Source organism: Triticum urartu, chromosome 4A (assembly GCF_056163025.1).
Source record: "Triticum urartu cultivar PI428250 chromosome 4A, HENAU_Tu73, whole genome shotgun sequence".
Classification (NCBI taxonomy): Eukaryota; Viridiplantae; Streptophyta; class Magnoliopsida; order Poales; family Poaceae; genus Triticum; species Triticum urartu.
In genome coordinates, this window is record NC_141876.1 from 584,541,489 (window position 1) to 584,557,425 (window position 15,937).

General features: G+C 46.7%; 1 protein-coding gene and 1 long non-coding RNA gene across 2 annotated transcripts; one reads left to right on the forward strand and one right to left on the reverse strand.

Moving 5' to 3' along the window:
• The first annotated feature begins 250 nt into the window (after positions 1-250).
• LOC125552971 (acetyl-CoA carboxylase 1-like) lies at positions 251-8,077 on the forward strand. The gene is made up of 3 exons (XM_087519072.1): positions 251-1,195; positions 1,318-1,524; positions 1,634-8,077. Exons 1-3 carry the CDS (start codon positions 905-907, stop codon positions 7,874-7,876), a joined length of 6,741 nt encoding a protein of 2,246 aa, XP_087375198.1. The 5' UTR covers positions 251-904; the 3' UTR covers positions 7,877-8,077.
• A 2,024-nt stretch (positions 8,078-10,101) lies between these two features.
• Positions 10,102-10,587, reverse strand: LOC125554328 (uncharacterized). Its single transcript, XR_007304369.2, has 2 exons — positions 10,502-10,587; positions 10,102-10,324 (listed from the first exon to the last, which is right to left on the reverse strand). It is a non-coding gene; the product is annotated as an uncharacterized LOC125554328 (long non-coding RNA).
• Between the last annotated feature and the right edge of the window lie 5,350 nt (positions 10,588-15,937).

Sequence of the window (15,937 nt, forward strand, 5' to 3'; positions counted from 1 at the left end):
CGACGGAGGCAAGAAGATGTGTGCTAGAGTGGATACAACCCAGCCGGCAGAGCGGTGGCCGGTGGGTTAGAATGGAGGCAAAAAATTTAAACGCATCATGTCTACAGAGTAGTAAATAGAGCGGACGATGATATAGAATCGGCTAGGCATGGTTTAGCCCCACGGAACCAAATTTTTATTCTCTGACGGGTTTTAAGGGATGGGCTAGATATGCAAAGGGGAGGACCGAGGGCCGGGATTGGGAGGGGAGACTAAGTGACTGACTGACTAGTGGGTCATGGGGTGTGGGGCGAGTCGTCGTCGTCTCGTCGTGTCCAAGCCGCCACCCGCGGCTCCTCTCCCTCCCCACTCCATGGATGCATGTCGTCGCGCCTCCCCTCCCGTCTTCGCTCTGCTCCGCGGCGGACGGCAGCGCAGCCGCAGCCAGGCATTCAAGGCCCGCCCCGCCGCCGCCGTCTTCGATCTTCCTCCCCCTCCCCTTCCAGTGCGCGCGGCCGGCAGGCATTCCGTCGAACGCCTACGGTGCGCACCCACCAGGCCCTCCCCGCACCACCCCCGCGGTCGAGTCGGTCCCGTCGTCCACCTCTCCTCTCTTCGGAGCAGGACTCCCTCTCCGTGACCAACTAGTCGCTATTCTCCGTCCGTCTCCGCGTGGGCTTCCCTCCCTCCTTCCAATCGCGTTCGACTCCGCCCGCCGCCCTTCCAATCCCCGGCGACATATATAAGCAGCAGCCAGCACCAGATTACCAAACCGGTTTCGATTTCGTCGGAGTAGATTATATCTCGGGCGCGGCCGCGGGATCAGCGTCTGCTGTGTTCGTCTGAAAGCTTGCGCCGTCGCCGCCCGCATTGATGGCGGTGACTGCTGGGTGGCGCTGAAAGTTAGTTTTTTGAGGGGGCGGCAATGGCGGGGTCCGACCAGATCAGCGAATTCTGCAGGGCGCTTGGGGGCGACACGCCGATCCGCAGCGTGCTGGTCGCCAACAATGGGATGGCGGCCGTCAAGTTCATGCGCAGCATCCGCGCCTGGGCCTCCGAGACCTTTGGCACCGAGAAGGCCATCCTTCTGGTGGCCATGGCGACCCCAGAGGACCTCCGGGCCAATGCGGAGCATGTAAGGATCGCTGACCAGTTCTTGGAGGTCCCTGGTGGAACCAATAACAACAACTATGCAAATGTGCAGCTCATTGTCGAGGTTAGCGCGGTTCATCCATCAGTCATTCTCCTGCTCTTATATCATCCATGTTCATTGTGCTTGGTACTTGACTAGTAGTTACTAATGTTTGCTTGTGATTCACCTGTCATGTCATGATACAGATAGCAGAGAGGACCCGGGTTTCTGCAGTTTGGCCAGGCTGGGGTCATGCCTCTGAGGACCCAGAGCTTCCAGATGCGCTCAAGGAAAAGGGGATCATTTTTCTTGGGCCACCGTCGGCCGCCATGGCGGCATTAGGTGATAAGATCGGTTCCTCTCTTATTGCACAAGCAGCAGGAGTTCCAACTCTTCCATGGAGTGGGTCACATGTATGTATGCGTGCCTTCTCCTATTTCTTTGATATATATTGTTTTGTTTTCTCCATCACTGTATATACATATATGTTGCTTAAAACTAACACGAAATATCGTGCTCTAGGTGAAAGTTCCGCAAGAAACCTGCCACTCTATACCTGAGGAGATCTATAAGAAGGCTTGTGTGTCAACCACAGAGGAAGCAGTCGCAAGTTGTCAAGTGGTGGGGTATCCTGCAATGATCAAGGCATCGTGGGGCGGTGGTGGTAAAGGAATAAGGAAGGTGCACAATGACGATGAGGTGAGAGCCTTGTTTAAGCAGGTGCAAGGAGAAGTCCCTGGATCGCCTATATTTGTTATGAAGGTGGCCTCTCAGAGCCGGCATCTAGAGGTCCAGTTGCTCTGTGACAAGCACGGCAACGTAGCAGCGCTGCACAGTCGGGACTGTAGTGTTCAGAGAAGGCACCAAAAGATTATCGAAGAGGGACCAATCACTGTTGCTCCTCCAGAGAAGGTTAGAGAGCTTGAGCAGGCAGCAAGGCGGCTCGCTAATTGTGTGCAATATCAGGGTGCTGCCACGGTGGAATATCTGTACAGCATGGAAACGGGTGAATACTATTTCCTGGAGCTTAATCCAAGATTGCAGGTAGAACACCCTGTGACCGAATGGATTGCTGGAGTGAACCTACCTGCATCTCAAGTTGCGGTAGGAATGGGCATACCCCTCTACAACATTCCAGAGATCAGACGCTTTTATGGAGTGGAACATGGAGGTGGCTATCACAGCTGGAAGGAAATATCAGCTGTTGCGGCTAAATTTGACTTGGACAAAGCACAGTCTGTAAGGCCAACGGGTCACTGTGTAGCAGTTCGAGTTACTAGCGAGGATCCAGATGACGGGTTTAAGCCTACTGGTGGAAGAGTGGAGGAGCTAAACTTTAAAAGTAAACCCAATGCTTGGGCCTATTTCTCGGTTAAGTCTGGCGGAGCAATTCATGAGTTTTCTGATTCTCAGTTTGGTCATGTTTTTGCTTTTGGGGAATCCAGGTCGTTGGCAATAGCCAATATGGTACTTGGGTTAAAAGAGATCCAGATTCGTGGAGAGATACGCACCAATGTTGGTTACACGGTCGATCTCTTGAATGCCGCGGAATACCGAGAAAATAAGATCCACACTGGTTGGCTAGACAGCAGAATAGCTATGCGTGTCAGAGCAGAGAGGCCACCATGGTACCTTTCAGTTGTTGCTGGAGCTCTATATGAAGCATCAAGCAGGAGCTCAAGTGTTGTAACCGATTATGTCGGTTATCTCAGTAAAGGTCAAATACCACCAAGGCACATCTCTCTTGTCAATTTGACTGTAACACTAAATATAGAGGGGATCAAATATACAGTTAAGACAGTAAGAGGTGGACCTGGTAGCTACAAATTAAGAATCAATGAATCAGAGATTGAAGCAGAGATGCACTCGTTGCGTGATGGTGGGCTCTTAATGCAGTTGGATGGAAACAGTCATGTAATTTACGCAGAGACAGAGGGTGCTGGTACACGCCTTCTAATCAATGGTAGAACCTGCTTATTACAGAAAGAGCATGATCCTTCCAAGCTGTTGGCTGATACACCGTGCAAACTTCTTCGGTTTTTGGTCGCCGATGGTTCTCATGTGGTTTCTGATACACCATATGCTGAGGTGGAGGTCATGAAGATGTGCATGCCACTGTTACTACCGGCCTCTGGTGTCATTCACTTTGTCATGCCTGAGGGTCAGGCCATGCAGGCGAGTGACCTGATAGCAAGGTTGGATCTTGATGACCCATCTTCTGTGAGGAAAGCTGAACCATTTCATGGCACCTTCCCAAAGCTTGGACCTTCTGCTGCTATTTCTGGCAAAGTTCACCAAAAGTTTGCTGCAAGTGTGAATTCTGCGCACATGATCCTTGCAGGATATGAACATAATATCAGTCATGTTGTACAATATTTGCTAAACTGCCTAGACAGCCCTGAGCTCCCTTTTCTTTGGTGGCAAGAACTCATGTCCGTTTTGGCAACACGACTCCCAAAAGATCTTAGGAATGAGTTGGATGGTGTGTACAAGGAGTATGAGTTGAATGCTGACTTCCGGAAGGGCCAGGATTTCCCTGCCAAGTTGTTAAGGGAATTCATTGAGGCAAATCTTGCACACTGTTCTGAGAAAGATAGGATTACCAGTGAGAGGCTTATAGAGCCACTTATGAGCCTGGTCAAGTCATATGAGGGTGGAAGAGAAAGCCATGCTTGCGTTGTTGTCAAGTCTCTCTTTGAGGAGTATTTATCTGTTGAAGAACTGTTCAGTGATGACATTCAGTCTGATGTGATAGAACGTCTACGACTTCAACATGCAAAAGACCTTGAGAAGGTTGTCTATATTGTGTTCTCCCATCAGGGTGTGAAAAATAAAAATGAGTTGATACTACAGCTTATGGACGGATTGGTCTACGCAAATCCATCTGCTTACAGGGACCAGTTGATTCGCTTTTCTGCTCTGAACCATACAGCATACTCTGGGCTGGCACTTAAAGCAAGCCAACTTCTTGAGCAAACTAAATTGAGTGAACTCCGCACAAGCATAGCAAGAAGCCTTTCAGAGCTGGAGATGTTTACTGAGGAAGGAGAGCAGGTTTCTACACCTAGGAGGAAGATGGCCATCAATGAAAGGATGGAAGATTTAGTGTGTGCCCCACATGCAGTTGAAGACGCCCTTGTGGCTTTGTTTGATCACAGTGATCCTACTCTTCAGCGGAGAGTAGTCGAGACATACATAAGAAGATTGTATCAGCATTACCTTGTAAGGGGTAGTGTCCGGATACAATGGCACAGGTCTGGCCTAATTGCATTATGGGAATTCTCTGAAGAGCATATTGGGCAGTCTGCGGCATTTCTAAAGCAACAAGTACAGGATCCCAGGGGCAGGCGATGGGGTGTAATGGTTGTAATCAAGTCTCTTCAGTGTCTGTCAACTGCGATTGAAGCTGCATTAAAGGAGACTTCACATTACAGAGCAGGTGCTGGAAGTGTCTCAAATGGTAATCCTATAAATTCTAACCATGGCAATATTCTGCACATTGCTTTGGTTGGTATCAGCAATCAGATGGGCACTCTTCAAGACAGTGGTCATGAGGATCAAGCTCAAGAAAGGATTAACAAACTTTCCAAGATTCTGAAGGATACGACTATAACATCACATCTCAATGGTGCTGGTGTTAGGGTTGTCAGCTGCATTATCCAAAGAGATGAAGGGCGTCCGCCAATGCGCCACTCCTTCCAATGGTCATTTGACAAGCTATATTATGAGGAGGACCCGATGCTCCGTCATGTGGAACCTCCTTTGTCCACATTTCTTGAATTGGACAAAGTGCATCTAGAAGGTTACAGTGACGCAAAATACACCCCATCTCGTGATCGCCAGTGGCACATCTACACACTGGTAAAGAACAATAAAGATCCGAGATCAAATGACCAAAGGATGTTTCTTCATACCATAGTCAGACAGCCAAGTATGACCAATGGTTTTTCGTTTGGACATATTGACAATGAGTTATGCCGTGCTCAAGCCTCATCGTCATTCATATCTAACAGCATACTCAGATCATTGATGGCAGCGCTAGAGGAAATAGAGTTACATGCTCACAATGAGGCTGTGAGGTCAGCACACTCCCATATGTATATGTGCATACTGAGAGAGCAGCGGTTGTTTGATCTAATTCCAGTTTCAACGAGGATGGATGAAGTTGGCCAAGATGAGGAGACAGCATGCACACTTTTGAAGCATATGGCTATGAGTATACATGAACATGTCGGTGTTAGGATGCATCGACTTTCCGTGTGCCAGTGGGAAGTGAAGCTATGGTTAGATTGTGATGGGCAAGCTAGTGGTGCTTGGAGAGTTGTTGTTACCATTGTCACTGGGCATTCCTGCACTGTTGATATTTACCGAGAAGTGGAGGACTCCAATACACATGAGCTTTTCTACCGCTCCGCCACACCCGCAGCTGGTCCTTTGCATGGCATTCCATTGCATGAGCCATACAAACCTTTGGATGCCCTTGACCAGAAACGTAACACTGCCAGGAAAAATGAAACTACATACTGCTATGATTTCCCATTGGTATTTGAAAAAGCATTGAAGGAGTCCTGGAAATCTGGTATTTCACATGTTGCAGAAGCTAACGGGCACAATCAGCAGTATGCTCAAGTGACAGAGCTCATGTTTGCTGATTCAACTGGATCATGGGGTACTCCTTTGGTTCCAGTTGAGCGTCCTCCAGGTATGAATGATATTGGAACTGTTGCTTGGAACATGAAGCTGTCCACACCAGAATTTCCAGACGGCCGGGAGATTATAGTTGTTGCAAATGACGTGACATTTAAAGCTGGTTCTTTTGGTCCTAGAGAAGATGCATTCTTCGATGCTGTTACCAATCTTGCTTGTGAGAGGAAAATTCCTCTAATCTACTTGGCAGCAACTTCTGGTGCTAGGCTCGGTGTAGCAGAGGAAATAAAGGCATGCTTCCATGTGGGATGGTCTGATGATGAGAGTCCTGAACGTGGTTTTCAGTATATTTACCTCATGGAACAAGATTATTCACGCCTAAGATCTTCGGTTATAGCCCATGAGCTAAAGCTGGAAAGTGGAGAAACCAGATGGGTTGTTGATACCATTGTTGGGAAAGAGGATGGACTCGGTTGTGAGAATCTACATGGAAGTGGTGCCATTGCCAGTGCCTACTCTAATGCATACAGAGAGACGTTTACTCTGACATTTGTGACTGGGAAAGCTGTTGGCATTGGGGCTTATCTTGCTCGGATAGGACTGCGGTGTATACAGCGTCTTGATCAACCAATTATTTTAACTGGGTTTGCTCCGCTAAACAAGCTTCTGAGGCGGGAGGTTTATAGCTCCCAATTGCAACTGGGTGGCCCCAAAATCATGGCTGCAAATGGAGTTGCCCATCTCACAGTGTCAGATGATCTTGAAGGTGTTTCTGCTATCTTGAAATGGCTCAGCTACGTACCTGCGTATGTCGGCGGTCCTCTTCCTATTCTGACACCTCTTGATCCACCGGAGAGACCTGTAACATACTTACCAGAGAATTCATGTGATGCCCGTGCAGCCATCTGTGGCATTCAGGACACTCAAGGAGGCAAGTGGTTGGGTGGTATGTTTGACAGAGAAAGCTTTGTGGAAACATTAGGGGGATGGGCGAAAACTGTTATCACTGGAAGGGCAAAGCTGGGTGGGATTCCAGTCGGTGTCATAGCTGTGGAAACCGAGACAATGATGCAAGTGACCCCCGCTGATCCTGGTCAGCTTGATTCTGCAGAGCGTGTAGTCCCTCAAGCAGGACAGGTGTGGTTCCCAGATTCGGCCGCGAAAACAGCCCAGGCACTGCTGGATTTCAACCATGAAGAGCTCCCATTGTTCATACTTGCTAACTGGAGAGGCTTTTCTGGTGGCCAAAGGGATCTGTTTGAAGGAATCCTTCAGGCCGGTTCCATGATTGTCGAGAATCTGAGGACATATAAGCAGCCTGCCTTTGTGTATATACCAAAGGCTGGAGAGCTGCGTGGAGGCGCATGGGTCGTGGTGGACAGCAAGGTCAATCCTGAGCACATTGAGATGTATGCCGAGAGGAGTGCAAAAGGTAATGTCCTTGAGCCAAAGGCGCTAATTGAGATCAAATTTAAGCCAAATGAAGTTGAAGAGAGCATGTTAAGGCTTGACCCTCAGTTGGTCAGACTCAATGCTAGCCTCCTCAAAGAAATCAAGATAGGCACATCGGAAACGGAGGCCATCAGGATCAGGAGTATGATGACCGCTCGGATGAAGCAGCTGATGCCCATATACACTCAGGTTGCTACCCGGTTTGCTGAACTGCACGACACCACTTCCAGAATGGTCGCCAAAGGTGTGATCAGAAAGGTGGTGGACTGGGAGGAGTCCCGGGCCTTCTTCTACAGGAGGTTGCGAAGGAGGGTTGCTGAGGATTCACTTGCCAAACAAGTTAGAGAAGCCGCTGGTGAGCAGATGATGCCTACTTATGGATCGGCGCTGGAGTGTATCAAGGAATGGTATATGGCTTCTCAAGGACAGGGAGATGGCGAGAAGTGGGACGACGACGAGGCTTTCTTTGCCTGGAAAGACGATTGTAGCAACTATGACAAGCATCTCGAGGAGATGAAAGCTGAACGAGTATCCAGGCTGTTGTCGCAACTTGCTGAAAGCTCAGATGTGAAGGCTTTGCCCAACGGTCTCTCGCTCCTCCTTGGCAAAATGAATCCTTCAAAGAGGGAGCAGGTCATCAATGGCCTCAGGCAGCTTCTTGGTTGATGGCAAATGTAAACAGACCTGCTCGTCTTTGGCCGGTGGAGTAGAAATTAGGCCTATGTATGTAGTGAGCCGTTTTAACCTTGTAGTAAATTGTTTGGCCTGTCTCATGCCAATGTACATTACACAGCCAGCCAGAGTCAATAGAAATAAGAATGATTATTTATGTTAAAGATGATATTTATGCTTCTGATTTTTTCGCCACTCTTTTACCTACCAAATGGACATTTTGTCCACTCTTCTGCATGGTTATATTTTCTCAATACCGAAAGTCTACGGTAATAACCAATACACACCTAGTGATACTGTTTAGTTCTTTGTTGAACTTTTTCGTTAATCCTTATGTCTTCTTGTTTTCATCCTACTTGGAACAGATGAACACAGAGGAGGATGTGCAAGAGAAGATGAAGCCTTATCTACAGATGTATAAGAAATCGTTTACGCCGACGGCTGTCCAGGCAATTCGTGCCTTGGTGGAGGTCAATGTTTGATCTAATTTTTCAGAAGGTTAGGTGCAAGCACACATCTAGATGCAGGTGTGTTCTTGAGGTTGCAGAGGTTGACTTGGTTGGGTACGTTGTGTTGTCGATGGTCTTGGGCCTAGGCACCCTTGAATCTGGCTCGGACGACGTCCCTCGAGTGCTAGTCCGCTGTGTGTGGTCTTCGCCGGTTTCCCTTAATTAACCGTGCCATGTATGGTTTTTGGGTCCAGTTTCCCTTATTAACTGGACCAACTCTCTTCTTAATGCAACGCGGGAGCTCCCCGCCCTCTGACGAGGAACAGATGAACACGCCTTCTGCTTACATCTACCAAGCCCGCTCTTCTGCTTACATCTTGATGGCTTCTGACAAATTTCTTGCATGAGGCATTCCTATCACTTGCTCACGAGTTTGCCTTTGACCTCAGAATCTGCACTGCTCTGACTAGATCACCCATGCTCCAGGTCTATGGCGGCTGAAGTTCATCGATGGCGTGCTGCGTCTGAGAGCTGATAAAACGGCGCTGGAGCAGTCGGAGTTACGAACTTGGTATCTCACACTACAAAAACTGTAGGCCACAGCCTGGCCCGGATCACGCGCGTTATTGTGGTTTTAATCTTTTAGGGCAACAGGGGATCCATAACCATGAAAGTTTTGTGTGTGAGCTGATGTGGTGTAAGTGTAACTGCAACAGTTGTCTGAATCTGAAAGCTTTGCTCACCGAACTGAACTCAAAGTCTCAAATTTAGTGAGAAAGAAGTAGTTAGCAGATTATATGTTTGTCCATACTTCAAATCTGCCGATTGTTATAGTTCCAGATGCAATAAGAAGGAAGAAAATACTATTATCAAACAGTTTTGCTGGGCGCCAGTAGCCTGAACTTAGAATTTTGGTCAATCGATTAGGTGGAGAAGGAAGCAGCAACCGTAGTGCACCGAGACTGCTGCCAGCAGGTTTAATCTTGTCAATCTTCGGGTGCAAGGGGAAGAAGCAGCCTCCACGTCTAGGGTCTAGGGAGAAGCAAAAGCCTCCTTGTCTATCTTAAGGTTGCTTGGGGGGTGCAGGTTCGCTGGAAAATTTAGGTGGTTTGCCGGTTAGAGGGATGATCGTGGGCGGCGGCAAGCATGGCGGTGGTGGGAGGGCGGGGGGATGAGGCGGTTGCGGGAGCGCCGCCGCCCAGGGATGGTGGAGGCATGCGGTTTGGCCATCGGTTGTGGGCGGTTCATATCGAGATCGTGGGGAGGAAGACGATGAACAATTTTTTTAGGAGGTTGAAGGAGATAAACGGCTGGGAACAAATCGACTGACCCAAAAAACAAACCAAGTCAACTGGCCCCTAGCTATTCCCTCATTATCAAATGTGTTATTAACTTGATGGTTGTGTATATGGAACGATGAACAGATTGTTTCGTGACTGTCTTGTTTTCAGTCTCCATAACCATGTTCCCAGCGCTGGCAATGGCACCTTGGGCGGTTGGCATGGCTTGGTTTATCATACATCTGCAGGTGGCACACTGGACGACTATTTCCTCTTCCCAACACAAGGGTGACATATGCAGTTCTTGTTTTCTTGTTGAAGACCAAAGTCAAATGTTTGCTAAGGAAAGTAATGTACTCATCAGTTCCGTTCGCTATATTTGTTCATAACTATATGATATTCGCCTTTAAGCAGTTTGTCCATGAAACCATATAGATTATGTCTCCCATGGCGCTCTCCAAAGCATACACTCCCATGCATGAACCAGTGATTCAGGGACACAAAGTTATGCATTATTTATTGATAACATGATAGTGTGCCTAGCATATCCATTAAGATCTATTAATCATAGCAAATCTTGCAGTAGCAGGTTCCAATGAAAAACCGATTGCACCAATGCTCGTAGACCTTCATATCCTGCCACTGAGCCAAGCATTCAACCTTGCATACTGATTTGGTGCAGTACACGAGCTTAATCTGAACCAACTGACAGTCTGCGTACCACAAACATAACGGAAATTATACCAACATAATATTTTTCAATGCTGCATGTGCATCAACATCACATTTGAGAAAACTCTTGGTAATACGATCTTGAAATTTTATGTGGATTTTTCAAGGCTCTTCTTTTGAAGGAACTCTACTTAAGAACAACAAATGAGGGAACACACCTGCAGATGTGCTTTTGAACAACACAAGCATCACCAGAAAACAAGCGATGGTAGACCTTCCGTCCATTCTTGCACTATACATTCCAACAAGAGCCAAAGGGACAATATATAATGTCAAAAAGAATCTATACTTTAAAGTTTCACACGTAGACACTAATGCAAATTAATTTGGAAACCAAGTACCAAATCAATTTGAAAATTAAGTCATTAATGCAATTAATTACACGTAATTAATTGTGTATGCAATTGATTAGGTATGTTTAAATAGACATTTTTTCATGCCAAATCAATTTGGAAACCGAGCTATTAATGCAATTGATTAGTCAAGTAGTTAAGGCCAACACATAATTAATAATAGCGATTTTTCCAATCGTATTATCCCTAAAACTAGCCATAGTGGGAGTAACTAGTGAACTGGTCACTGGTCACAGTGGGAGTAATTTCAAGAGTAACATTGGGTTCAACTCAACAAATTTGCCTATGTGACAATGAGTTAATGAGGAGAGATGTAAATTGAGTAACTTAGCTAGTTACTCATTCTATGAGTAACATCACACATACCAACATAAAATGAGTCTATAACTTAATAAATGAAGCTTTGCATGACACTACACATATATTACTACCCACTATGCAGAGTCTAGGATAGCGTGTATGTTATGTTGGAAATATGCCCTAGAGGCAATAATAAATTGGTTATTATTATATTATATTTCATTGTTCATGATAATCGTTTATTATCCATGCTATAATTGTATTGATAGGAAACTCAGATACATGTGTGGATACATAGACAACACCATGTCCCTAGTAAGCATCTAGTTGACTAGCTCGTTGATCAATAGATGGTTACGTTTTCCTGACCATGGACATTGGATGTCGTTGATAACGGGATCACATCATTAGGAGAATGATGTGATGGACAAGACCCAATCCTAAGCCTAGCACAAGATCGTGTAATTCGTATGCTAAAGCTTTTCTAATGTCAAGTATCATTTCCTTAGACCATGAGATTGTGCAACTCCCGGATACCGTAGGAGTGCTTTGGGTGTGCCAAACGTCACAACGTAACTGGGTGGCTATAAAGGTTCACTACGGGTATCTCCGAAAGTGTCTGTTGGGTTGTCACGAATCGAGACTGGGATTTGTCACTCCGTGTAACGGAGAGGTATCTCTGGGCCCACTCGGTAGGACATCATCATAATGTGCACAATGTGACCAAGGAGTTGATCACGGGATGATGTGTTACGGAACGAGTAAAGAGACTTTCCGGTAATGAGATTGAACAAGGTATCGGGATACCAACGATCGAATCTCGGGCAAGTATCATACCGATAGACAAAGGGAATTGTATACGGGATTGATTGAATCCTTGACATCGTGGTTCATCCGATGAGATCATTGTGGAACATGTAGGAGCCAACATGGGTATCCAGATCCCGCTGTTGGTTATTGACCGAAGAGTTGTCTCGGCCATGTCTGCATGACTCCCGAGCCCGTAGGGTCTACACACTTAAGGTTCGATGACGCTAGGGTTATAGGGAAAGTGTGTACGCGGTTACCGAATGTTGTCCGGAGTCCTGAATGAGATCCCGGACGTCACGAGGAGTTCCGAATGGTCCGGAGGTAAAGATTGATATATAGGAAGTATGGTTTTGGCCACCGGAAGTGTTCCGGGCATCACCGGTAGTGTACTGGGACCACCGGAGGGGTCCGGGGTCCACCGGGAGAGGCCACGGGCCCCGAAGGCATACATGAGCCAATAGTGGGAAGGGACCAGCCCCTAGGTGGGCTGGGGCGCCTCCCACCAAGGCCCAAGGCGCCTCCAAGAGGGGAGGGGGGCAAACCCTAGGGCAGATGGGCCCTAAGGCCCACCCCAGGTGCACCTGCCCCTCTCCCCCTTGTGGCCGCCACCCTAGATGGGATCTAGGGCTGCCGCACCCCTTGGGGTGGGAACCATAGGTGGGGGCGCAGCCCTCCCTCTCCCCCTATATATAGTGGAGGCAAAGGGGCAGCCCAACACACGATTCGATCTCCCTGTTGGCGCAGCCCTACCCCTCTCCCTCCTCGTCTCTCGCAGTGCTTGGCGAAGCCCTACTAGAGTCCCGCGCTCCTCCACCACCACTACGCCGTCGTGCTGCTGCTGGACGAAGTCTTCCCCAACCTCTCCTTCTCCCCTTGCTGGATCAAGGCGTGGGAGACGTCACCGGGCTGCACGTGTGATGAACGCGGAGGCGCCGTGGTTCGGCGCTTAGATCGGAATCAACCGCGATCTGAATCGCTACGACTACGACTCCTTCATCCGCGTTCTTGCAACGCTTCCGCTTAGCGATCTACAAGGGTATGTAGATGCACTCCCCTTCCCCTCGTTGCTAGATTACTCCATAGATTGATCTTGGTGATGCGTAGAAAATTTTAAATTTCTGCTACGATCCCCAACAGTGGCATCACGAGCTAGGTATATGCATAGTTTCTATGCACGAGTAGAACACAAGTTGTTGTGGGCGTCGATTTTGTCAATTTACTTGCCGTTACTAGTCTTATCTTAATTCGGCGGCATCATGGGATGAAGCGGCCCGGACCGACCTTACACGTACGCTTACGTGAGACTGGTTCCACCGACTGACATGCACTAGTTGCATAAGGTGGCTAGCGGGTGTTTGTCTCTCCCACTTTAGTCGGATCGGATTCGATGAAAAGGGTCCTTATGAAGGGTAAATATAAATTGGCATATCACGTTGTGGTTTTGGCGTAGGTAAGAAACATTCTTGCTAGAAACCTATAGCAGCCACGTAAAAACTTGCAACAACAATTAGAGGATGTCTAACTTGTTTTTGCAGCATGTGCCGTGTGATGTGATATGGCCAAAAGGATGTGATGAATGATATATGTGATGTATGATATTGATCATGTTCTTGTAATAGGAATCACGACTTGCATGTCGATGAGTATGACAACCGGCAGGAGCCATAGGAGTTTTCTTAATTTATTTATGACCTACGTGTCAACATAAACGTCATGTAATTACTTTACTTTATTGCTAAAGTGTTAGCCATAGTAGTAGAAGTAATAGATGACGAGACAACTTCAAGAAGACACGATGATGGAGATCATGATGATGGAGATCATGGTGTCATGCCGGTGACAACGATGATCATGGATCCCGAAGATGGAGATCAAAAGGAGCAAAATGATATTGGCCATATCATGTCACTATTTGATTGCATGTGATGTTTATCATGTTTTACATCTTATTTGCTTAGAACGACGGTAGCTTAAATAAGATGATCCCTCACTAAAATTTCAAGAAAAGTGTTTCCCCTAACTGTGCACCGTTGCGAAGGTTCGTTGTTTCGAAGCACCACGTGATGATCGGGTGTGATAGATTCTAACGTTCGAATACAACGGGTGTTGACGAGCCTAGCATGTACAGACATGGCCTCGGAACACATGCGAAACACTTAGGTTGACTTGACGATCCTAGCATGTACAGACATGGCCTCAGAACACGGAAGACCGAAAGGTCGAACATGAGTCGTATAGAAGATACGATCAACATTAGATGTTCACCGTTGATGACTAGTCCGTCTCACGAGATGATCGGACACGGCCTAGTCGATTCGGATCATGTATCACTTAGATGACTAGAGGGATGTCTATCTGAGTGGGAGTTCATTGAATAATTTGATTAGATGAACCTAATTATCATGAACATAGTCTAAATTGTCTTTGCAAATATGTTGTAGATAAATAGCTCACGTTGTAGCTCCCTATTTCAATACGTTCCTAGAGAAAGAACAAGTTGAAAGATATTGTAAGCAATGATGCGGACTGGGTCCGTAGTCCGAGGAGTGTCCTCACTGCTACACAGAAGGCTTACGTCTTTTGATGCACCGCTCGATGTGCAAACCCCTACAACGTCGTCTGTGGATGTTGTGAACAGCTGACAGACACATTCTGATGACTACTTGATAGTTTAGTGCACCATACTTTACGGCTTAGAATCGGGATTCCAATGACGTTTTGAACGCCATAAGACATATGAGATGTTCCAAGAGCTGAAATTGGGATTTCAGGCTCATGCCCGTGTTGAGAGGTATGAGACCTCTGACAAGTTCTTTTGCCAACAAGATGGAGGAGAATAGCTCAGCTAGTGAGCATGTGCTCAGAATGTCTGGGTGCTACAATCACTTAAACCAAGTGGGAGTTAAACTTCCAGATAAGACAGTGATTGATAGAGTTCTCTAGCCACTATCACTAAGCTACTAGATCTTCGTGATGAACTATGACATGCAAGGGATGGAGTTGATCCCGGAGCTGTTCGCGGTGCTTAAGACCGCGAAAGGTAGAAATCAAGAAGGAGCATCAAGTGTTGATGGTTTAACAAGACCACTGGTTTCAAGAAGGGCAAGGGCTAGAAGGGAAACTTCATGGATGGCAAACCAGTTGCCGCTCCAGTGAAGGAACCCAAGGTTGAACCTAAACCCGAGACTAAGTGCTTCTATTGTAAAGGGAACGGTCACTGGTAGCGGAATTACCCCAAATGCATGGTAGATAAGAAGGCTGGCAACTTCAACAAAGTATATATGTGTTATTAATGTGTACCTCACTAGTACTCCTGGTAGCACCTGGGTATTGGATACCGGTTCAGTTGCTATTATTGGTGACTTGAAGCAAAAGCTACGAACTAAACGGAGACTGGCTAAGGGCGAGGTGACGATGTGTGTTGGAAGTGTTTCCAAAGTTGATGAGATCACCATTGCATGCTCCATCTACCTTCGGGATTAGTATTGAACCTAGATAAATGTTATCAGGTGTCTACGTTGAGCATGAATATGATTAGATCATGTTCATTGCAATACAGTTATTCATTTAAGTTAGAGAATAATGGTTATTCTGTTTACATGAATAATACCTTTCATGGTCATGCACCCTATGTGAATGGTTCATTGAATCTCGGTCATGGTAATACACATGTTCACGCCAAAAGATGTAGAGTTAATAATGATAGTACCACTTTCTTGTGGCACTGCCGCTTAGGTCATATTGGCGTAAGATGCATGACGAAACTCCATATCGATGGATGTTTGGAGTCACTTGATTTTGAATCGCTTGACACATGCGAGCCATGTCTCATGGGCAGGATGACTAAGACCCCGTTTTTAGGTACAATGAAACGGGCAAGTGACTTGTTGGAAATCATGCATGCTGATGCGTGTGATCCAATGAGAATTGAAGCGTGCGGTGGATATCGCTATTTTCTCATCTTCACTGACGATTTGGGTAGATATAGGTATATTTACTTAATGAAGCACAAATCTGAAACGTTTGAAAAGTTCAAGCGATTTTCAGAGTGAAGTTAAGAATCATCATAACAAGAAGATCATGTTCCTACGATCTGATCAAAGGGGATTTTCTGAGTTATGAGTTTGGCAA